Here is a 23,492-nt window from a genome sequence, read left to right on the forward strand (position 1 = left end):
CTATCGAGTGGCTTTATAAACTCTGGACTACAGTTGTCCCAGGGCTAAATCCCCAGGCACATGCTGTACAACCTGGGGTTGAGATCCAGAAACCATGAGTGAAATCCATGAATCTGGGCGGGACTAGGGGCCAGGTTTAGGTGATGGGCACCATCCCCCCTAACCCCTCTGGTATGACATTACTACCTGAAAAGACTCAGGTCCTCCCCACCTTCACATGACCCCTGATTAGCTCATCCATTCTGTGTCCAGTGGCTCTTGCCGTCACCACACCCACTGCATACTTTAGAAAACACAGGATCTTTGAGTATCACAAACCAGATGTTTTGGTCAGGAGTGGGAACCAGATCTGGCTCACCATTGCATTTCGTCTGACCCGTGGGGCAAAGTAGCAAAAAGTTGCAAAAACTTCCCATTTCACATTATGCTCCTGCACAAATGTGAGAGGCCACAAAAAGTATGTCGTCTTCTCTTTGTTGTCTTTTGCTCTGCTTCTGTTTCTAGGGATTTGTTTTTTCATCATTGCTGGCCCTACCTGTGGATTTCTGCGTGTCCGTAGCTTGTATTACTTTAGGGAAAGTGGAGGTACTGCAGAACTCTCAACTGGACACAGCCTAGAAATGCGACAGGTTATGACTTTTTGCACAGGTATTTCTCATATCCTATTTTTATTGAAGAGGTACTGAGTGCTCTGATTTTTTTTTTTTTTTTAACTTGGCGGCTCCAGAGCCTGCCCATCTCCGAATCTCCCTGCCTCCGGGCTTTCTGGGCAGAATGCCGCACCCTTGCCCACTCACACCCACTCACACATTCAACGTGCACCTCAGTGCACAGCAGTGTGATTCATGCCCCTAGCACCCTGCTGAATCTGGTCTGTCATTTTCAGGCTTTAAAACTGAAAGATCCAGGAGCCCCTTTTCAGCCTGCATTTCCCTTACTCTCTCTGGATCTCATTTTTTATATTCTCTCCTGCAGGACCACTCCTTCATGGGTCCCCTCTCTTCTGTCCCTCCCACTGAACTTCTCAGATTTTGTTCTTCATTGGCTGCTTTAGCTAATGCAACAATTCACTCAAATTCAACTAAAACCAGCAGTGTAGGTGCCAGAATCCTAATTTTCATTGTCCACTTTGACCTAACTCCTAAGCTTGGACCAACTGTCAGAGAGCATTTGGGGATTTCTCACCATCTCAGACACTTCCTGATGACAAGGAAATCCTGTCCTGTGCTGTACAAGTTACTTCCGGTGTGTGATTTTAAAAACTTCACTTTGGCCACGTGACTTACGGATGGGTATCAAACATCCTAATCTAAGTGTTGGTGTGAGGTGTTCTGACCTTAGATCTCTTTTTCCTTAAAGGATCTTTGGAAACACAGGTTTCAAGAACTGAACTGTGACTCAAACTCTATTAGATCCTTATCTCTAAATGACAACAGAGGACAAGATAAACCCGAAGGACAGGTCTTAAAAACAAAAAAAAATAACCCTTATTTTTATTTTGCAGACAGAGGTTACAAGCTTGCCTTAAATATTATTTAAGTTCAATTCTCCAGAAATGCTCAGTGCAGAAAGTGAGAACTGTGTGACCAGAAAACTGTGACAATTGCTTTCACATGGGGATTATGGACACAATGTCATTAACAAGATTGCAAATGGCTTCCTTTCTCTTTAGCATATCTGTATTAGCTATAAGAATATCTTGTTCTACTGAGGCTGTTTTGAGTATATCCAAAAGACTATATATAGTTAATAATACTAACAAAATTAGTTGAACATTTATAGAGTGTTCATTATGTGCCAAGCACTGTGATAAGAGTTTGTCATGCTGATTCGATCCTCATGAAAGGTCTAGAAGGTGGATTATATTATTAAACCCTATTTTATATACAAGAAAACTGAAACTCTGTGAGGTTAAGAAATCTGCTCATATTCACCAAAAAGCACTATAATTCCTGTTCATAAGACCAATAAAATATAGGAAATATATTAACATTTTCTATTTGTTAATACTTACGCATCATTTTTCCACCAAATCATACAGTTGTGCTATTGGTGGAAAAGGAAAGAAAGGAAGAAAAGGATCTAAATCCCCTTTATTTCTAACAAACTAATCAATAGAAAATGTTCTGTATATACGTGATAAGGATAATTTAAAATGATTGCATTGTAATGTTTAATGAGCTTTCATAGTAGCATAAAAATATCTCAAAATAGATTGATGATTTTAATTAAATTATATCACAAAATTTTAATTTGGTCCTAGAAAACTGGGTTATTAAGTGCTCAAGAGTCACCACTCACTGAACTATATGCTAAATAATTGCATGACCATGTAAATTACAAAGAAAAAATACCTAAATATGATTAAGTGTGTGAACATGTTTTACAAAGTGAGACTTTGTTCACTGATGTTTTATTGTAAAATGTACATGTAAAAGAAGGCATAAAATAAATTCATGCAGGAAGTAAAGAATAACTCATTCAGTAACAAATATATATTAGAAGCTTACTATAGGTACTTACAGATTCAGCACTGGAACGTGCAGAGCTTGGAAGTTGTCACTCACAACCTCACAAGATAAAGCTGTTCAAACTGAGAATCAGTGACTTTTCTTGGACCCACTAGAGAAATTGTTTGCAAGGCAAACAGTCACCCTGAAATTTAGAATACAGCTGAAACCAGACAGTTGCAGTCAACATTTGCTTACCTGGCCCAAAAGTCCCAAGAGCCATAAATTGTTAAGAACACTTAAGTGGTAATTCTGAGGAATTACTGAAGGCTGAGCATGGACTAGCATGAGTAAAGATGTCCTGGGAATTGTTGTCTCAGAGGAGCCCCTACAGTTTTGTGGGCTTTACCTATAATCGCCTCACCAAAGTCTCATGGCAGAGATCTGATAAAGATCAGCTAGTGGCTCCAGCAAGAGGAGAGGGGTAATAATTGTGAAATATACCCAGAGCCTTTTCCATAGCAAAGGCCTCTCCAGTGAAGAAATACTTTGACAGCCTGATAAGAGCTGGAGAAAGAGCACTCCTGTCTCACCTAAGGGAAAAAGGAATATACAGTCAGTAGGGGTTAGGGCATCAAGTTAACAGTTTGGGAATGCTACAGTCGGGAAGGGTGGATGGTACAGGGGGGGAAAAAAAAAGCGATACCACTGGAGAAACACCTGTGACGGTCACAGCACTATGACACAAGTGCACTCAAAGACAGATTTAATTGGAAGATTTTATACTGCTATCTCCCATGCCATACAACCACACCAACAAGCTTCCATATAATAAGAGTGGATTCGTTACAGCTGAAAGAGTTGTGAGACACAGACCCCCTCTGAATAGAAGTACTTAGAGAAGACCAAAGGTAAGAAGGGGAGAGAAACAAGGGTACTAGAGCAATTTGATGCCTCTAACACCATAAGCACAGCAATCATTTAACAAAGCCCACCTCCTAGCAATATTAACATAAATCCTCACCCTAAGGTTCTATTTATCTTCTTCTTACTTGATTCATCTTGTCTGACTTTCAGTGAATAATTATGACATGCTAAAATACAAGAAAAAAAAACATTCTAAAGAGAAAAATCATGTATCAGAACAAAACTTAGATATGTCAGAGATTTTGGAATTGTCTGAGTGGGAATTTAAAATAACTCTAATAGGTAAGAGCTCTATAGCTATTAAAGTAATTGAATTAATAATAACCTTACAAAAACAAAGTATCAAGTCCAGATGGTTTTACCTGTTAGTTCTACCACACATTTAAGGTAGACATTATACAAAATTTTCATGATCTCTTCCAGAAAATGGAATAAAAGGAAAACTTTTTCATTCTTACTAAGACACCAGCATTACCCTAATCTCAAACCCAGATAAAGACATTACAAAGGGGGAGCCTGGGTGGTTCAGTGGTTGAGCATCGGCCTTTGCCTCAGGTCATGATCGCGGAGTGCTGGGATCGAGCCCCACATCAGGATCCTTGCAGGGAGCCTGCTTCTCTTTCTGCCTATGTCTCTGCCTCTTTCTGTGTGTCTCTCATGAATAAGCAAAAATAATAAATCTTCAAAAATAATTAATTAATTAAAAATGCATAAAACAACCTCACAAAGTAGATGGAAGGAACAGGTGCTGACCTGAATAACTCTGGAAATGAGTGGAGTCACTAACTATAAAGGCAAAGGGATTGTACGTAAACTCTGTACTCTATTGATAGTGATTTCCTACAGGCATGGGTTAACAATTCTGAGAGCACTATCAATGTATACTAGAATTGAAATTAAGTAAATGGATGGTGGTGGCCAGATTAAAGTACACCCACATGCATCCTTCTCTAGTCAGCTGAGAGGGTCTAGAAACAATGACATCCCAGTAGCAACAAGCACACCTAATGCCCAGATCTCCAATAAAAACAACTAGAGATCCTTGGGGAAATGGCTGATTCTAGCACTGGGGAAGGAAATATACAAGATGAGCCTGGAGCACCTTGTAAGGTCAGAAATGAAAACTGCCTCCCACAAAATTCTTTTAAAAACAAACCAAAACCATTCACGTTGATGGGAGTATGTCAGAGGGGCACAGGCACTGACTGAAGAGCTCTCAATGGCCAAAGCTGTAACAATTTAAGCCACAGGGTCACCTGGGTGGCTCAGCAGTTGAGCGTCTGCCTTAGGCTCAGCTTCTGACTCTGGAGTCTCCGGATTGAGTCCCACATCGGGCTCCCTGCATGGAGCCTGCTTCTCCCTCTGCCTGTGTCTCTGTCTCTCTCTGTCTCTGTCTCTCTCTCTCTGTGTGTGTCTCTCATGAATAAAATAAAATCTTTAGAGAAGAAAAAAACAATTTAAGCCACAAAATATAGTAGTGGATTATAATCCAAAGTATAAAAAAATAATATTCATGAGTCCATATAGATACAAGTGATGGGATAAATAGATAGATTAGGGAGAAGAGGCAAATCTGTGAAGAATCCTGAATAATTTATGTAGATACCCCATCTCCAGGCAATGGAGAGTAACTTTGCACTCCTGACGTGTGACTTCCTTCCAAAGGTACAGTGTAGAATAAGGGGTGGGGGATAACTACGCAGTAGAGAAACTTGACTTCCAGCCAGGCAGTCAAGGGTAACATCAACAGTGCTAAGTCATATTGAAAATATGTACCCTTGAGATGTGATAGAATGGTAATCTTCCTCTGTGGAAAATTCCTCCCCAAAATCCATAACTCTAGTCTACTCATGAGAAAAACTTCAGACAAATGCCAATTGAGGGACATTCTACAAAACATCTGACCAGTAAGCACTCATCAAAACTTTCAAAGTCATCAAAAACAAGGAAGGTCTGAGAAACTGTCACAGCCAAGAGGAGCCTACAGAGGATGAGAACTCAGTGTATCCTAGATGGGATCCTGAAACATAAATAGGACATTATGTAAAAACTAAGGATATCTGAAACTATAGTATTCAGTTAATAATAATGAATCAACATTGTCTCATTAATAGAAGATGTTAATGATAGGGGAAACTGGGTATGAGGAATACAGGAATTCGTACTATCTTTGAAAATTTTTCATAAATTAAAACTATTTTAAAATTAAAAATTTATTTTTTTATAACATCTATTACATGCTAGACACTTTTCCCAGTACTGGGGACACATTGCATAACAAATAGACCTGGTCCCTGTCCTCATGGAACTGTTTAATGAGGACACAGAAACAAAAGTTATGGGAAGAAAACCACTTTGGCTGGTGTAAGCAAGCATGCCCAGCCACTTATTTTAGCTAGGATTATCAGGGAAGATTTCTTTGAGACCTGAAAGATGAGAATGAAATGGTCATGCAAAGAACAGGTGAAGAGAAGAAATTTTCAAGTACAGGAAAGAGCATAAACAAAGTCCATAGTGTAGGAGGAGCCTCGAAGAATTGAAAAAAATGGCCCGTGTCTCAGGTTGGGCTTTTGCAGAAACCAATCCTGAGCAAGGATTTGAGCATTGGTACAAGAATTTGAGTGCCAGTAGTTCATTGAGAGGAGGTAGGATGCCCAAGAGGCATTGGAAGGGGACTAGGTAAGTGAATCAGGGAACTTGTGGCTATTAAGCAAGTTACTATTATGGGCTATTAGGATTGATTTACACTGGGGAACTCTAAAAGACAGTGTAGAAAATGCCTCATTTATCCCGCCTATGGAAAGAAGCTAGGATTTTATCAACTAGTCCCATCAGGAATTGGCTGAAGTCTAGTCCTCAGGGGTGTTAACTCTCTGGCACTTCCAGCCTGCCTTATGGTGGACTAGTCTGGGTCCAAGAGCCAGTAAAAATTGCAATAGTTGCAACTGGAAGCCATACAGGTCAATATGCATGGGACTAGTGAGTGCCTAGGGTACATTGAAGGAGCACCCACAAGGTCGGCCACAGCCAGTATATCTACAGAATGGGTAGCAAGTGGGGGAAGTGATACTGGGTAAAGTTGGAGAAGTAAGCAAGGGGCCATTTATGTAGCACCTGATGGAAAGCAATTGCTATGTCTACACTTGGCAGAAATGTAATGCCACTCGTTAAGATCACTCTGGCTCTTATACTGGGGACACATTACTGAGAATGTGGATATACACTGAAGTAGGATCTGCTACGTTTCTGTTGCTATAGTCCTAATAGCGGAAGACTGGCTTCAGTATAGGTAGAAGTAGTGAAAATGGAGAGGAGTGGACAGATAGAAATTGCATTTTGCAGGTAGAGCTTTCAGGACCTGTTTGATGGCCTGAACAGATGCAGGGAATGATGGAAATGGAAAATTCAAAGATGTTAAGTTTGAGATGTCTCTACTAACCCTATCCAGTAGGCAGGTGGATATGAGTCTGGAGCCAAAAATAGAAGTATGGTTTGAAAATACAAATTTGGAAGTCATCAGTATGCAAATGGCATTTAACAACACCACAGAATTATATGAGATCAGAAGAGAATAGAAAAGATAAGAAAAAGAGAAGAGGATCTAGGGAAAGAAGGAAGCAGTAAATCAGGGTAAAGCCAGTAAAAGGAGAATTTTCAAAACATGGTGTTCCATTCCGTATGGCTAACAGAGACATGAAAAGATGCTCAATATCACTCATCATCAGGGAAATACAAATCAAAACCACAATGAGGTACCACCTCACACCTGTCAGAATGGCTAAAATTAGCAACATAAGCAACAACAGAGCAACAGGTGTTGGCAAGGATGTGGAGAAAGGGGAACCCTCTTGCACTGTTGGTGGGAATGCAACTGATGCAACCACTCCAAAGAAGTTTGGAGTTTCCTCAAAATGTTAAAAATAGAACTACTCTATGACCCAGCAATTACACTGCTAGGTATTTACTCAAAGGATACAAAAATACAGAATCAAAGGGATACATGCACCCCAGTGTTTACAGCAACATTATCAACAATAGACAAACCATGGAAAGAGCCCAAATGTCCATTGACTAATGAATGAATAAAGAAGAGGTGTATACACACACACACACACACACACACACACAATGGAATATTACTTGGCCATCAAAAAAATGAAATCTGCTATTTGAGAGACATGGATGAAACTAGAGGGTATTATACTAAGTGAAATAAGTCAGTCAGAGAAAGACAAATACCATATGATTTCACTCATGTGGAATTTTGTTTTGTTCTAGTAAAATGAGCCAAGCAAGAGGGAATGATAAAGGAACCAAGGTTTTGAGGGGAGAGTACGTGGGGGCTGGAGCATGAGCAACCCTGGGTAGAAACAGCACCCTTCCTCCTTTGATAAGAGGAAGAGCAGAGAAAATCGGGTAGATGGTGGGGAGATGAGGGAGCACCCATAGGACAGATTTCTGTCTTCTCAACATATCATGAAGTTAAAGAGCTAAGAACCAAGAGGGATAAAAAATGCAACAGTCTGAGAAAAGGCAACAATTGCCACACCATGATGAAAAACCATGGGAGGTGTATCAATTTACAGTGTATCCACTTGACCATGGGTTATCTCTGCTACTCAAGGCCAGCACAGAGAAGCTGTGCTGGAATCACTCAGAATTGGGTTTTCTCAGGCAAGTATGGCAGTAGGAAAGAGAAGCAGGATAACTGAGGAAAAGTAAAATAACATTATTCTGCATGAATCATGGAATTGACCTTGGCTAGGTTCAGGAAGGGTCCACAGTAGGGGCTGATGAATAGTGGAAAAAGTAGTAGGGACCATGGATTGGCATCTCAATGATTCTGAAAATCTGATAGCAGGGTTCTTAAGCATGAGTTTGAATAATAAAGGTAGGTGGATAGTGAGAAATGTATTGCATATTTTATGCCATTTAAATATTTTAAAATATATGACTGTGGGATGCCTGGGTAGCTTGGTTGGTTGAGGGCCCCACTCTTGGTTTCAGCTGAGGTCATGATCTCAGGGTCACAGGATTGAGCCCCACATCGGGCTCCACACTGAGCACGGAGTCTGCTTGTTATTCTCCCTCTGCTCCTACCCCCTCGTCACCAATCTCTCTCAAAAGTAAATAAAGTTTAAAAAAAAATACATGATTGAAAAGTAGAAGTAAATATTGTGTCATGGTTACCTAGTCATTCTGGGTTATGCCCCCCTCAGCATTCATAATACACTTCACACTTTCATGGATTAAAATTCTGCCCTTATGGCATAGCAATGTAAATGTCTAAATGTTTACTTTGTAACTGTACTTTTTCCTTTCTCTGAAATGGCAGCCAGATTGATTCACCTATCCAAATGCGTAGAGTAACTTCCTTATGTATACACACAGTGTCTGGGCTAAAGCCAGTTACCAAAAGAGAAGGGAAAACCAGCAGACCCATGAGCCAGGTACCCAACCCAAGTTCTGACATCTTCCTCCAGAGACATACAGGGAGGGAGTCAAAATGAAGTGTGGAGAACAAGAATTAAGGATTCATCAACTTGATACTTATTAGAACTAGTAATAGTTAATGCCACCCCTTTGTGTTTACTATTAAAAACCACTTGAACTCTATCTACCAAAGTTCCAAGTCAAGAAGTTTTAGTATTCCTAGAAGCATAAAATGAAGGGAAAATACTTTCCCCTCACTTAAATCCATTATATAAAATGCCAAATTTCACTTCAAAAAGACTAAGCAGATGCTATTTACAACTTTGCTATGAAGACTTAAAGATATTAGACCACTTACTTTGAATTTTTGCATTTGCAAATAATTTTTCAATAAAAAACGCAGGCATACAACCAAGATTTTAAAATGGCAAGTCATTTTAAGAACCAAAATAACAATACTCTAAATCCATATTTCACAAGCCATTTCTTCTTGTTTTTCTTCACCTCATTTGTGGGACAGAACTCATAACAGCAGTATACTAGCAGAAGGATATAAAAATGAGGCTTCCAGGTGGGATGACCAAGAGAAGGTATTTTCCTACCTCATCTTTTCCCTCATTGAAAAATCAATTGCAGTTAAAAATTACAGTAAATGTTTTAAGTCATGGTGTTAGGGAATAATCATGTTACCTTAAAAAAGTGTCTACCCTTTTCTATCAGTTTTCTTTTTTGGAACTAATGGAGCTTGTAAGAACTAAAGTGAAAGTGGGAATCTTGGGCAGCCCGGGTGGCTCAACGGTTTAGCACCGCCTGCAGCCCAGAGCGTGATCCTGGAGTCCCAGGATCGAGTCCCACATCGGGCTCCCTGCATGGAGCCTGCTTCTCCCTCTGCCTGTGTCTCTGCCTCTTTCTCTCTGTGTCTCTCATGAATGAATAAAATCTTTAAAAAAATTCTAAAAAAATTAAAAAGAAAGTGGGAATCTTTGTTCTAATCCCAGACATGCCCCTTAGTAGTTAGATGACCTTCAACAACTCACTTGGTCTTTATGTGTCCTACCTGATAAAACAAAGATTGTATGGGTCCTACCACTTCTCAGGGTTCTGAGATTTAACGGAAAATTCATTTCTTTTTACAAACATTTATTGAGTGCCTAGTATATGCTAGGCTTAGATCTGAGGTGCATAATGAATAAAACAAATCTCTTGCCTTCATGGAGCTTACATTTCAGTAGGGGAAGAAATGTGAAAAAAGCAGCAGGAAAAAACAGGTGGTATGGGTGCAGCTGGGAGGAGAGTGTTCTGTTCTATAGAAGGTGATCAGGGAAGTCCTGTCTGGAATTTTAATAGAGGCTTGAATGGTTAGTGAGCTGTTAGAGCTTTCTTGGCAAAAGACACAGCAAAGACAAAGGCAGTGATGTAGAAGAACGTGGCATGCTTCAGGAATAGCAGTCCATGCAGCTGGAATAGAGTGAGTGGTGGAATGGTGGATGAGGTCCCAGGGGTGGGTTGTGAGGTATAGATCAAGTGAGGAAGGAGTCTGGCTCTCATAGCAGAGGAGATGGGAAGCCATCTTCTGGAGGGGTTTGGTTTGAGCAGAAGGAGGATGTAATCTGACTTGTGTTTTGACAGGATCGCTCCGGCTACTGTGTGGAGAATAGATTACAACTATTCAAGGGTATAGAAAGGTCTGTCTTCTTCACCACTTCAAAGTGAAGAAGACAGACAAGGTAGGCTAGTTTAGTTTCTGCTGATAGTGGTGCATAGTGGTACGTGGTCAGAGTCTAGGTATATTTTGAAGGAAGAGGCGACAGGATTTTCTGATGGACTGGATGTGAAGTGTGAGAGAGGAGTGGAATGACCAAGTTCAGGCCAAAGCAAACAGAACAAAGGAATTACTGATACAAGCAAGCTTGCTTTTGAATTCAAGGAGCATTATCTAAGGTGATATTAACTAGTTCATCTTGTACCAGAGGCCAAATATTTGATAGATTAAAATCTTATTTCATTCCACTATGACAGAAGGTATTTCATGTTTTTCACCAACTTTTAATTCTGTGGAACTCGCTAGGCAGAGGTCAAGTTACAACAATGGAAGTTTTTAATGAGAAAAGGTTTTATTATAAGAAACAATGCCATCAGTAAAAATGCATAAAATTGTGCAATTATGGCAAAATGTTTAAAAATATCTACACATTTGCCCCCAAAGGACTACAGTACTTACTCCATACCTGAGCACTGAACATTGAATGCCATTTGAAACTGCTTCACATAGGGAATCTGATTCCTTGCAGAGCACACCCACTTCTCCTCATGCACCAGAGAAATCAGCCAGATGCTTAAGCATCAACTTTGTAGGATAACAGAAAACAAAGATGGAAAATAAAGAATACAGTTTCTACTTTCCTATAACATAGTTATACCAAGTCCAGTTTTCAATATGTAAAAAATATATAGGAAAGTGCTACATACATTCTTCAAATGCAAAAACAAAGTTCAAGTGGGACTGGCATATGTTAGCCTATATTTTACTTCTGTAGTCCCCATTGTGCCTTTTACTTATATTCCCATTATACTATGCAAATGTACCTTAAATATCTAAACATATATACCCACACAAATTACTAATCTTAGCTCTCTAGGACCTCTTCTGAAATCATTTTAAAAGTGGCAAAATATCCCAGTTATATAATTTAAACAAATAGTTCTTCATACAAAATTCAATATATATTCTACTCCCATAGCAAATTCTAAACCTTGGCTTTGACACACTATACTTGGATCACACCCCCAGTATAAATAGTTATAGGATCAACTGTTGTGCAGATGAACAGAATAAATCTGCAGAATTAACCACAGTATATTGTACTCCTATATATCACACGGCACATGTAAATTGTTAACTCACTGTTCTATGTCATGTTTTCAAGTAACACATTTTTCTAAATAAATACAGAAGATTGTCAAAAAGCGGCAGGAAATCTCAGATATTCAACACAGCTTTCAAAAATAAATTACATGAACATCTCTTGCAAAAGTTAGTTTTGTCTTCTCCTCCCCTCCGCAATGCAACACTGGAAAGATGCTTCAAAACACTCACAGCAAAAGCCCCAAGACAGCATGTAGGTAAAGAAAAACTAGAGAGAAAAAAAAAACAGGTGGTTGACAAAGTTTATAAAGAGATTAATGACATACAACCAAGGCCAATAAGAAACCACATATCCAACTTCCCAAGACTAGATTTTAAAATGTTAATTCTATAAATGCTGTCCACTTTAAATTCTGCTTCAGAAAACATTCCTTACTTGTAGAGGTCAAGGACAAGCAGTTTGGAAAGTTTCTGAAAAACGAGGTATGTGATGCAAAGAGGCAATGTTTTAAATTTGTTTCACAGTATCACATTTCAATTTGTGCAAGAGTTTTTAATACAAACCATGCCAGTTTGTTTTCTTTAAGAGAATCAAAATGTTCTACTTGAGGACAGACTGTGGGCTATCCTTATGTCCTTTATCAATTATTCTAGGCATAGTAAAAAACAAGTACTGATCCAAATATCTGCCTTAGGTATTACAAGTGAGTTGGTTTGTCCTTTATGTCACTATTACTGACTGTTAGAAATCCATCCGTTAGGTAGGAAAAGCGATTTAGTACCTACAATGCTATGATTATACTCACTCACCCTTTCCTTCTCAATTACTTTCAGCTAGAACAAGGTTTTCAATGTAAAAATATACATTACTAAGTGCAAAAATGAGAAAACAACAACAAAAAAAAGTGAGGTTTTAATGGTCATATGTAACGTAAAAGCCATTAAATTAGATCAACTGAAGGAGTTTTAGGTTTCTGGAAATCAAAATCGTAAAAGCAAGTAGAAAACTTCACATTATGCTCTGTGCAGAAGAGAAATAAGTTACCTTTCACTGTACCGATAATGAAGGGATGGGTGGAGGATGGGAAAGGAGGTTGGGCAACAAAATGGCCCATGTTAGTGCAAACTGAGTGTCATGTTCTCACTATTCTAAAACTGAGTCCAGTTAGAGATCTTGCTATCACTTAAGCAGAGAATCTTGTGAAATCACAAGAGTTCAACAGGTAAAGAACTATGCCACAAAACCAGCATACCAACTTGAAAGGTAAGCACAGGCTCAAACAATTTCAACCCACAGAGCTAGACACATGAATTCACTTATACTAGCACCAGCCACCTGCGAATTTAAGCCCTTTTCGGGATTCGTAAATAATGAGACAGTGTCAGCACTTGAAAAAGTTATCAACAACAACAACAACAACAACACTAAAAACAACTGCTACTTTAAAACTTTAGCTTAACTTAAAGTTACATGGGAAATATGAAACAAGCAGAGTAAAAGCTCTTTCTTAGACGGATTTGTTTTCCATCAACCTACTCTAAAAACACACTTAAATCTCAGTACACTTGAAAACAGTACACAAATATATTATAGAATGAGGATCTAAGTTAGTGCTTCTCTGTGTTGGAGAGGTCACAGCTAAAGTCCTAGTGATATTGCCTCAAATTTTTACCCGTATTTAAAATAAAAAGTCACAACAAACTAGTTTGGATGTCTCTAACCATAATACCCTAACTGCTCTTATAAGAGTGCATAGTTGTTGATTCATCTGGTATCTCAGTGATGAATTATCACAAAATTCTAGAATGAAAATGATTACCAGAAAAAAAATGCTGATAATTGCACTTTGTTACCTTTTGCTTAATGAAATGAAAACATCACAAGGATGAAAAGAAATCCCTCTCTACACTGTAATCTTTAAGAGCACCCATTGCCATGTACAAACTCTCTCAGCTTCTTAAATACTGACAGCACTTCTTGTATCATTGAAAGACTAAGTTCTCCAAGCACAAGATGCCAGTGAGCTCACTAAGGCCTGCTACTCATTAAAGTACTTTCTGAAGACACTGAGGGTAGAGTTTAGCAACAGCACATTCAAAATGCCGGCCAAGGTCCCAGAGGCGATCTGGGGTCTCGTACACTTTCATCCATTGGTCAGTGATGTCATCATATTGGTAAAGGGAATTTTTCCTGCTGGTTCTGAAGACATGTTCTTCAACGGTCACTTGAGTAGCTCGAACAAATAAATGCAGTTTGTTCTGGAAAAGTACCAGTTTAAGGTATGGATTGATGGACTCATCACATGGAAAGTCCTTCTTCCGAGTCCATTTATTTAGCTCAATATCATAGGCTTCTACAGTAAACATTCGTTGATGATTTCCACAGGTTCCAGCTATGTAGTAGATAGAGTCCTTATAGACAGCTGCTAAGCCCTGGATTCTAGGCACAGTCATGGGGGTTAAAAAACCCCAGTAGTCTTTTTGAGGCTCATAGAAGAGGAAAAATTCTCCTAAAAAAAAAAGAAAAGAAAGAAAGAAAGAAAGAAAGAAAGAAAGAAAGAAAGAAAGAAAGAAAGAAAGAAAGAAAGAAAGAAAGAAAACCAAGAATATATACATTTACATGTCTCTTTTTGGTTAGATGAACCGAAAGCATATTTTTTGAAAAACATAATTTTCTGAATCTTTCACTTTCTAAAATATTTCTTTTATAATCTCCAGAGATACATTATATAGTATAATATAGCTTAAAACTTCTTCATTCCACAGCAGAACATAACCTAATATTATAGTCAACCTGATTTGGGGCTTTGTAATAGGGAGGTATAAGGAGTTACTTTGGCTTGGAGGCAGAATAATAGTTGAAAGCTTGGCTCCATTTATTCCATTCACTTGTATATTTCAGAAAATTTATTTTAAGCCAGCTCTAAAAGAGCATTATCACTAATGGTTAGTCGGTAAGATCAAAGTATGTATACAGCTTCATCATGAATAAGTCACTACACATTTATATGCTAATTATTTAATTAGAAGATAGCACATGGAATTGTTCAGATTTATGTCTATGGGCCATTAATATGTTTACTTTAGTGCTGCTATAACACAAATAGTTAAGAGGACAAAACATGGCTTTGATAAGATAGAAAACACACAGTTCATGGAGTTGACTTCAGGTCACTTTCAATTCTATTTTGATGATAAAAGGGTGTGGCTGAGTCAGACTGCCAATATAAAAATGTCTAAAAGAATTAAACTAGTGAAGATTTACAAGAATTTGGCTAGCTATAATATTTGTATAAAATCCTTGATTTAAAAACCTGGATCTTTTATGGACATTAAGTGATATTCCAGTAGCCGCATATAGTGCAGCATAAGCCTCTATTTATATCAACTTTATTTATATAAAGAAGCTTTGTTTAGATTAGAAATACCTACTTCTAAATCGAGCTTCCCCTTCAGAACTGTTTTGAACGAGGTTTACTCTTATCTACAAACATAACTGCCTACTTAGTAACACTAGAATTTCAATTTTTCTTAGAAGAGCTTATTAAACCACCAGCTTATGGTTGTATATACACCCTACCCTCATTGACTTTTTAAAAAAATATTTTATTTAAATTCAATTTACCAACATTACCCTCACTGAGTTTTAACAGGATTCTTAATAAAGACAATATAAAATAAAACTTTCTAACATCTACTACCTCTCTACAAATTTCTTATAAAAAGATGACTCACAAGTTAATTTTTAAAATCTGAAGTCCGCTTAATAACTTAAACCAGACAGCAATTAAGAAAACTAAATTTAGAGCCTCAGATTTCTCTTATATAAAATATAACCTCAGATTAAGCAATGTTCATTCCAGTCCCGAAATTCTATTAATTCGTTGTTACTTTTAGTATTTACATTAATATATAACCTTTACCTTCCCATTGGAAGCCTTTTAATTAATTCTATCTAATGGTTAGCCAGCAAGACCAAAGTATATGTAGAGAAAGCTTCATCATACTGGATGATATAACCTGTCCAACCACCCTGGACAGATTATATATCCAGTCTTATCTTCCATATTCAGCAAGACCAGCAAACCTAATCATGCCCATGTTTCTATTGAACTATAAAAAGGTACTAGATAGTTAATATTCCTTTTGGAGAATTAACTTGATATTGAAGTTTAAACAAGTGGGTTCAGGCATTTCTAGTCAAATAAAAGATGAGCGCGAAGAACATACTCTTAAATGGTGTAAGAGCTAAAAAATCATGTATATTTACACAGAATCGCTTTTTTCCTTGTTTTATAAATGAATAGTGTGAGGAAAACATATAAGCAATTAAGAAACCCAGAAGAGGAATAAGGATGCCAGTATTATCATCATTGCTTTCAACATTCAAGCAACTAAAATGTCTAAGGAGCCAAACACAGGGAAAACATTAGGTATCACAAATTAGAAGACTGGATCAAATATCTTACTTATACTTACTTGGTGCTTCTTTCTACTACTACTCTACACTCACCTTTGCCAGAGTATTAACCTTCAACAGTTTAAACAAAACACTTTTTAAAGCTAAATATATTAGATATAAATATATGCTTATAATAACAAACGTAAAGAAAAAGGGGACATCTCAAAGCTTTTCAGTGAAAAAAATTGAAAACATATTATGGAAGATATCATACACTGCAGTGAAATTAAAATCTGAAGACTGTAATTTCAAACTCTTTATAATTAAGTTTCATGACCTTCGCAATCATAAGGCTTATCGCAAAATTCTTTGTTCTTTTTTCTCCTTTAAACTAATCCAGTAAGTTCCATAAAAAGTACCTGCTACGGCATCTCTTGATTATGTATTATTGAAAAGTAAAACAGTCATGTATCAAGCTTTCTCTCTTGGATCTTAAAAATGGCTCTGAAAGTCTTCCCAAAACATTGAACTAGTATTTCACTAAATTATGTTTTCAAAAATACTCATTCCACAGGATGTCAAAACACAGTTAAGAACATAAAAAACTTACAAAATCATTTTAGTAACTTAAAGATGCCTGCCTTTTTGGATTCAAAAATTTATTGCCTTTACACATCCTTTAAAGAACACTGTTGCAGCAGTTTATGATAAGAAAGCCAGAGGAGTCCTCAATTAACAAGAACAAACATCTGTTTTAGTATAAGTAAGTAAACCACATTTGACCTGCTACCCTCTCCTGGAGAATAAACCATTCAGGCACCTACCCTGTAAAACATAGATCTTCTCTTTGTACTCCACAGCATTATGAAACTCCATTGCAACAGGCATTGCGCAAACACTGGTCCAGCAATTCTCCCTGCTGTCGTAGCACTCCACGGATTTTAGGGAGTTTCTCCCGTCACCTTCATAAACACGACCTCCAATCGCATACATCTTACCACAGCAATACACCAGTTTGCAGCCTATTCTGGCTCGCAGCAGGGGGGGTTTGGAGAGCCACCTATTGGTGGAATGGTCATACATCCAGAAATCATTTTCTGCCTTATGGTCGATGGAGACCTCACTGCTGCTTGGCCGGTACCCTCCTGCAATATAAATGTCATTATCTGGTGATACAAGAATCCCCACTTCTCTTAGATCATTTGGTGGTTTGCATAGTTTAAACACTCTTCCCGTGACTATATCTAGACAAGGCACTGTTTGCTTCTTTCCTGAGTGTTTGTGGGCAGCATCAAAACATATGATCATTTCAGATGCAGTCATTCCAAGTCTCTGTGTACAGCCATTGGTATTGGATGGGCCCTTTTCTACATAGCTCTTGGCTATAGCCTGTGCAAACTGAGGTGGGATTTTCTCTATAAAGGCATCTTCCATCAGGGGAAAACGTATGCATTTGGCAAAAATTTCTGGAAGGTGCGCTTCTCTTTCATTCTGTTCATGTTCAAACCACCTTACAATGCTTTCATAAACATGCTCTTCTCGGTCTACATTTAAATCATCACTGTCTAATATACTAATCAGTTGGTCTTTTGTCAACTGGAGAAACTCTTGTTCTTTGGTGACACACAGAAACTTTTTACGAATGTATTCTTTTGATCGATCTCCAAGTTCCTGATGACCATAATGATCAGCAAAGATGAAGACCCCAATAGAATTCTGTGGGTCTAAATGACTGATCATATACTTAGCACATTGGTCTTGGATGGAAGGAATCTGGAAGATGCTAGCTGCAGTGAACAAGGCTTGAACGTTGGCCTCTGTCAGAACCACTCTGGAGGTGTAGGCATAGTTCAACACTAAATCCATTGATTCGGCTTCAACACCAACTATTCGAACTTCTTTTTGAGTACTTTCTGTAAGGCCGCTAGTGAACATGGATCTAGGAAGGAAAGAATGATTAATAGTATATGTGTACTCCAAAAAAAAAAAATTATTGTGACAAAATTTTTAAAGTGTTCAGTTACCACCAAGAAAACCTTGGAGACTGAAAAATACTTCCTATGGATTTCCTGATATTCTGAATGGGGGTAAAAGCTGATCATCTAGTATAAGGATTTAGGCTGGCTAATCTCAAAAATCCTATTCTCAGGGCCGGTCCACTTTATGCCAACTCTGAGAAAAAGAGAGTGTACCTAATCATGGCACCCCACAAGATGGCATGGAATACTCCAGGACACCTTGTTTTCCTTGGAGCCCCTATCCAGGCTTCTTGGTCAAGTTGCCTTAGGGGACCTGAGATCTTAACTCACCAGACCAATCAGAAAATTTAACAATACCCATAGGGCGTCAATGTGATACGTTAGCATTTATACACTGTCTGATTAAACTTCTCATGTCTCAATGGAAATATACAAGGCAACCTGTCCTTTAAAAATCTTTAAAAATTTCATCTCAGAAAAATACGATGTTCTTCAGAAGTTCATAATCTCTACCTGCTTCCTTTTAAAACTATTATCTTTTGAATGCTTCCTTAATCATTATAAGGAATATAAAGAATATCACTTCACCTTCTCTTGGACATTTTGAAAATCTTTGCTTAAGGAAATACACTCAATGTTCTCAAAGCTACTGTATTTTACCTATGTACATCTGAAAATAAATAAAGATTATAGTAGGGTTAATAGAATGCACACTTCTAAAGAGAGTTTAAGAATAATTAACGCTTTGGAGATAATGATTTTGAAAGTCTCCAGCTTTTGCCTTTGAAAGCAAGTTTTTATTCATTGATTTCTCATTCAAAATATCTGTGCATTTATGGGACTTTCTTGGCCAAAATATTAAGCAAAGGCCTAGCTCTGTATTTTAGTATTAGTCCCTTATATACATCATTTGCCTTCCCCCCTGTCCTGTAGGTTGCTTTTAAAATTAAATACAAAAAATTAAATCAAAGTTATTTTAAAAAGCCTTTTGGGAAAAGGGTTGTTTGCCCTAGGGTGCTTAGTAGATGTCTGTTGAAGAGTGACCTAACACTGGTGATAAAGTTGTTTATACAGATCCAGACCCCTCTCATTTTGAAGTGCTAAATTGTAAGAAAATACCCTTAAATAGTTAATTTTAAAAGACAATGAGCAACACTGGAGATAAGCAGGGTACAAGAATCCAGCTCGCTGCCTGGATTAACCATCTCTTAGTCCTACTTTGACTTCTACAACGTAAATTTTAAGTTTCATATCACAATGGCTTTTTTTCATGATTGAAAACTAGATCTCCCAATGCATGAGCAGGTTTTCCATTTCAGGTGCTGAAAAACTCAGCTATACAGCAACCAATTAAAAAGAAAAATAAAGCCCTTCATTAGGCAAAGATTAACTCCCAAAGGAGAACATTACCACATACTCCTTTATCATGGGAACTCACTGACTTGAATAGGCTGGTCTCACACACAGGCACAGTGTGACACTGGATGAGTTCTCTTCTGTTCTAACAGGATCTTTCTGTAAATGCTATGTAGAGATGGAGCACTTCCTCACGCGCAATCCCGAGCAGCAGAAAGTTTCCAATAATCATGCAAATTTTAATTTGGACAAGTCACTGGGACCATGAAACAACCATGCCAGATTTCAAGCTATTTTTATTTTTTTCCACCAGTGATGCAAGACTCAGAAACTATTAAGTATGTCTTCCTAGAGGCTCACATAAGGAGCAGCACCAGTGCCAAGAAACTTCTGTACAAAAACCTCTAGCAAGAGATAAGAACCTAATCCCTAAGTTTCCCAGCCAAATACCTTCATCTGAATCCATGTATCTTATTGCTTAGAAAGTTTTCCAAGCATTTCCTTAATTTCTTGTAATTAAGAAAATCAACTGTAGCATACTTCTTTTAAAGTGATTTTTCTGTCTTCAAACTAACTTTAATTAAGTATGACATTTAAATGATACAAGCCAGAGTATAAAATTTCAGCAAGATACATTTTCCTACTTTCAAGCTTCAATTTTTTAAAAACTGTTCAAATCTAATATACAATAGAAACTTCTCAAAGGCAACTTTAAAGGGCGCTCGCTCTTGTTCATTAAAAGTTTTAATAGTGACTATGAAGCCTGACTCTGGAATCAAATCCAGCCTCTGTCACTTTGTCGTTAGATGACTTAGGCAGTCATTTAACTTCCCTGAACCTCAGTTTTTCACAAGTAAAATGAGAATCACTGTGTAAAGACGGGATTGTAAAGATATGTAAAGCAATATATGTAAAGTAAGCTTAGCCCAGAACTTGATCAGTATTAATTATGACATATATTTAAATGCACAGACGAACTAACCATATCTAACAGATAGTCTGGATAAGTGAATCCCACCAGCAGTCCAAACTTCACCAGGCCAAACTTCATACCTTCTGTGCATGAGATTCTTCTTTTTTCCTTCCAGCTCACTCCCTTGTGATGGTTAATACTTAACAGTCCAATGACCTATCCCTAGGCAAGTCTAAATGGTTACATCATAAGCATCAGACTGAAGTGACTATATTTAACCCAGTATTCTGAGAAAGAGGAACCAGAAACTACTGCCTGGAACGGTATACTGCTCTGTGCCTACAAAGGCAAGCACCTTCAGAAGAAAAAAAAAAAACAACAACAACAACAAACCACCTTTAGAGTTTAGTTGAGATTATCTAGCTGTCATTCGGGCACCAGTTTTGAACACTGAAGGACTTTAAAAAGTGAGCACTTGAAACAAAAGAAGTTGAACTCAAGACGGGAATTGTCTTTATCAGTGTTCTCCTCTTAAAAGTATAAAATTCTTTGTTAGACCCAAGTTTTGAAATATTGCTGTCCCAACTTTCGGATACACAAAGAGCGTGATGAGAATGAAAACCCGCAAACACTTCTGGAAGCCATGGAAATAATCATTAGTCTGGAGCCTTAAGATGCATTCGTTCATTTTTATTTCATTGCTTTTACCCCAATGGCATTAAAACCATCTACTGAATGGTAATTCATTTTCGAAAGAAAGCACTATTTTGCTTTAAATGCTAAGAGTTACAGGCACCAGGGAACTATGCCTCACGGACAAATTCTTGGAACAAATTCTAGACCAGCACTGTCCACTAAAACTTTCAGTGATGGAAATGCTCTGTATCTGGGGCTGTACAATTGGCAGCCACTACCTCCATGCGGCTACTGAGCACTTTAACTGTGGTTAGTTTGCCTGGGGGACTGAATTCTTAATTTTATTCAATTTAAAACAATGACGTTTAAATAACCACATGTGGCTTGTGGCTGCCATGCTGAGAGCAGCACAGGGTCTAGATTTTGCAGTTATTTACCCGAAACAAACAAAGAGAGACTCACTAAGGTACAAACCAGCCACCTGGGTTCCAGAAGCATCCGTCAAGTCAAAACCAAGGGGCCCAATCAATAGAGCAGGGCCTGTTATTTACTTGGAGGGGGCAAACTGGTGGGTTTCATTTAATGGTCTCCTCTCCGTTTTTATCATCAAGCGGGCAATACCGAGCGATGAAGGCAACCTCGGTGAAGATAAGCAAAGCGAGGCTTCTATACGTATACATCATCGTCATACCTGAAGTAAGGGCTGATCGCAGCCAGGACGTTTCTGTGACAGGAGAAGGTTCTCCCGTGATCCACTTCCACTACAATGTCTGTCAACTGTCCTTCATCGTACATTGTTTTGAGTTGCTTGAGAATACTGCACGCATGGAAGGGGTCCATGGCATCGTTGGCTGTGTCCGAAGATGGAATCCCATTCGGCGTTGGTGAGGCCTTATTCAAATCTAGGAGGAAAAAAAAAAAACAAAAAAACAAAAAAAACGAACGAACACAAGAAGTTCGGAGCCAGTTACAGGCTCCCCATCCCCCGCCCCCACCCCTCCCCCTCCCCTCCCCCACCCTCCACCCCCCCCACCCCCACACACATCCTCCCCACCTCCAAAAATACATCTGTGTATACAGACAGCACCCAATGGGGCCGCAGAGTGGGACCCGGGGGAGAGGGCGCGGGGATGCGGGTCCAACACCCTCCGCTCCTGCGGGAGCCCGGCGAGCCCGCTGCCCCGTGCGCGCGGAGGGACCTGCAGGCGGCACGGGCGGCTCCGCCGGGAGCGGCGGAGCAGGAGCCTCACGAGGGAAGCTCGAAGGACGGCGGCCGCCGCTCAACCCCCTCAACCGCCTGCTGAACCGGTCGGAGCGGCGGCGGGTACCCGGCCTCCCCATCTCTGCCCGGCCGGACCGCCCACCGCCCTCCACGCCATCCATCCATCCATCCATCCTCCCTCCCCTCATCCCTCCCCACCTCCCCATCCTTCTCTCACGCCTCTTCTGCGCCACCTCCCCAGCTCGCAGCCTGAGCCGGGACCCCGGCGCGCCTCCCCCGCAACACACCTCCCTAGCCACCGCACGACCCACCTGCCGACGCGGCCATTTCTCGACGGGGCCCCGGCTCCAGCTATTTAAAGAGGAAATGTCATTTCGCTTCTCCAGCTCCCGGGTTCCGGCTCTTCTAAGCTTCACCTGGCCAATGGGGTGGCCTATGCATCCGGCTCCGCCCCCAGCCTCCGGGTTCTGCGCTCCGATTGGCCACGACCCGCGCAAGGCGCTTCGGGAAGTGTAGTTTTATTGCCCCCGCTCCCGCGTGGTCCGAGAAGGGCGGAGGCCCACGCCGGTGGTTTCTATTGGCTGCTTGTGGCGGAGGTGGAGAGCTGGGAACCCGCCAGCCTGTGTCTGTGGGGCGCGCGGTGCCTGCCGGGAAACGTAGTCTTCTGGCTGAGTAGAGCTGTCATTCTGAGGGGCTAGGGTAGGGAAAGCTCTTCAAGTGCAAATTTCCCCATTTTAGGCCTCTCTCCAGGCCCCTGGCTCGCTCTTCCTCTTTTTTTTTTTTTCCTTGCACCTTGTTCTTCATTCCCCAAACCTCTCGCCAGCAACTAGCTTCCGGTATGAAAACGGGCTCTGCGTGAGAGCTGTGAAACCAGAAAAATTAGGACCTGGCCAAGAGGGCTGTGGTCCAAAAACGCGGAGGAAATCTGACACTCCACCCTGAAGTAAAATATCAAGAGGCCCCAAAGCAAGCCGTGCTCTGATGAGTCACCTGTGACACCCAATTGAAATAGCATCTAGCATCGCCCCCCCTCGCCCCCCCGCCCCCAGCCGAATGCTCTGGTTTCTGCAGATTAATTTGGTCTGCACGGGGTCTCTAACTCCCACCTGTGCCTTGCTTTCCTCGAGCGCGCGGAGAACACCTGTTCCACTTGCAAGAGCGCGAGAGCAGGCTGCAAGGGGATTCGGGATGCTTTCCTCTCTGCTCCTGGGAAGTGGAGGAGTTAGGATGCTAGAGAGCCTGGGATTTCCTTTGGAGAAATATTGGAGGGTGCCCCGAACCTGAGCCGGGGATCCTACCTGGAGACCT

General features: G+C 39.7%; 1 protein-coding gene across 2 annotated transcripts; it reads right to left on the reverse strand.

Moving 5' to 3' along the window:
• Window positions 1-10,917: 10,917 nt before the first annotated feature.
• KBTBD8 (kelch repeat and BTB domain containing 8) lies at window positions 10,918-22,568 on the reverse strand. 2 transcript variants are annotated; one of them, XM_055342583.1, is made up of 4 exons: window positions 22,496-22,568; window positions 21,654-21,864; window positions 16,903-18,017; window positions 10,918-14,186 (listed from the first exon to the last, which is right to left on the reverse strand). In XM_055342583.1, exons 1-4 carry the CDS (start codon window positions 22,509-22,511, stop codon window positions 13,723-13,725), a joined length of 1,806 nt encoding a protein of 601 aa, XP_055198558.1. In that variant the 5' UTR covers window positions 22,512-22,568; the 3' UTR covers window positions 10,918-13,722. The 2 variants fall into 2 exon arrangements, with proteins under 2 accessions (XP_055198558.1, XP_055198559.1); XM_055342584.1 differs by lacking the exons at window positions 21,654-21,864; window positions 22,496-22,568 and adding an exon at window positions 20,467-20,488.
• Between the last annotated feature and the right edge of the window lie 924 nt (window positions 22,569-23,492).

The sequence above is a fragment of the Nyctereutes procyonoides genome, unplaced genomic scaffold (assembly GCF_905146905.1).
Source record: "Nyctereutes procyonoides isolate TBG_1078 unplaced genomic scaffold, NYPRO_anot_genome, whole genome shotgun sequence".
Classification (NCBI taxonomy): domain Eukaryota; kingdom Metazoa; phylum Chordata; class Mammalia; order Carnivora; family Canidae; genus Nyctereutes; species Nyctereutes procyonoides.

Excerpts from the sequence above, each read along its gene's own strand:
- KBTBD8 (XM_055342583.1), bottom strand. Across the intron at positions 18,018-21,653 it reads GCGATCAGCCCTTACTTCAG|ATCCATGTTCACTAGCGGCC; the intron begins GTATGACGATGA and ends TTTCCTTCCTAG. Across the intron at positions 14,187-16,902 it reads GAAGATCTATGTTTTACAGG|GAGAATTTTTCCTCTTCTAT; the intron begins GTAGGTGCCTGA and ends TTTTTTTTTTAG.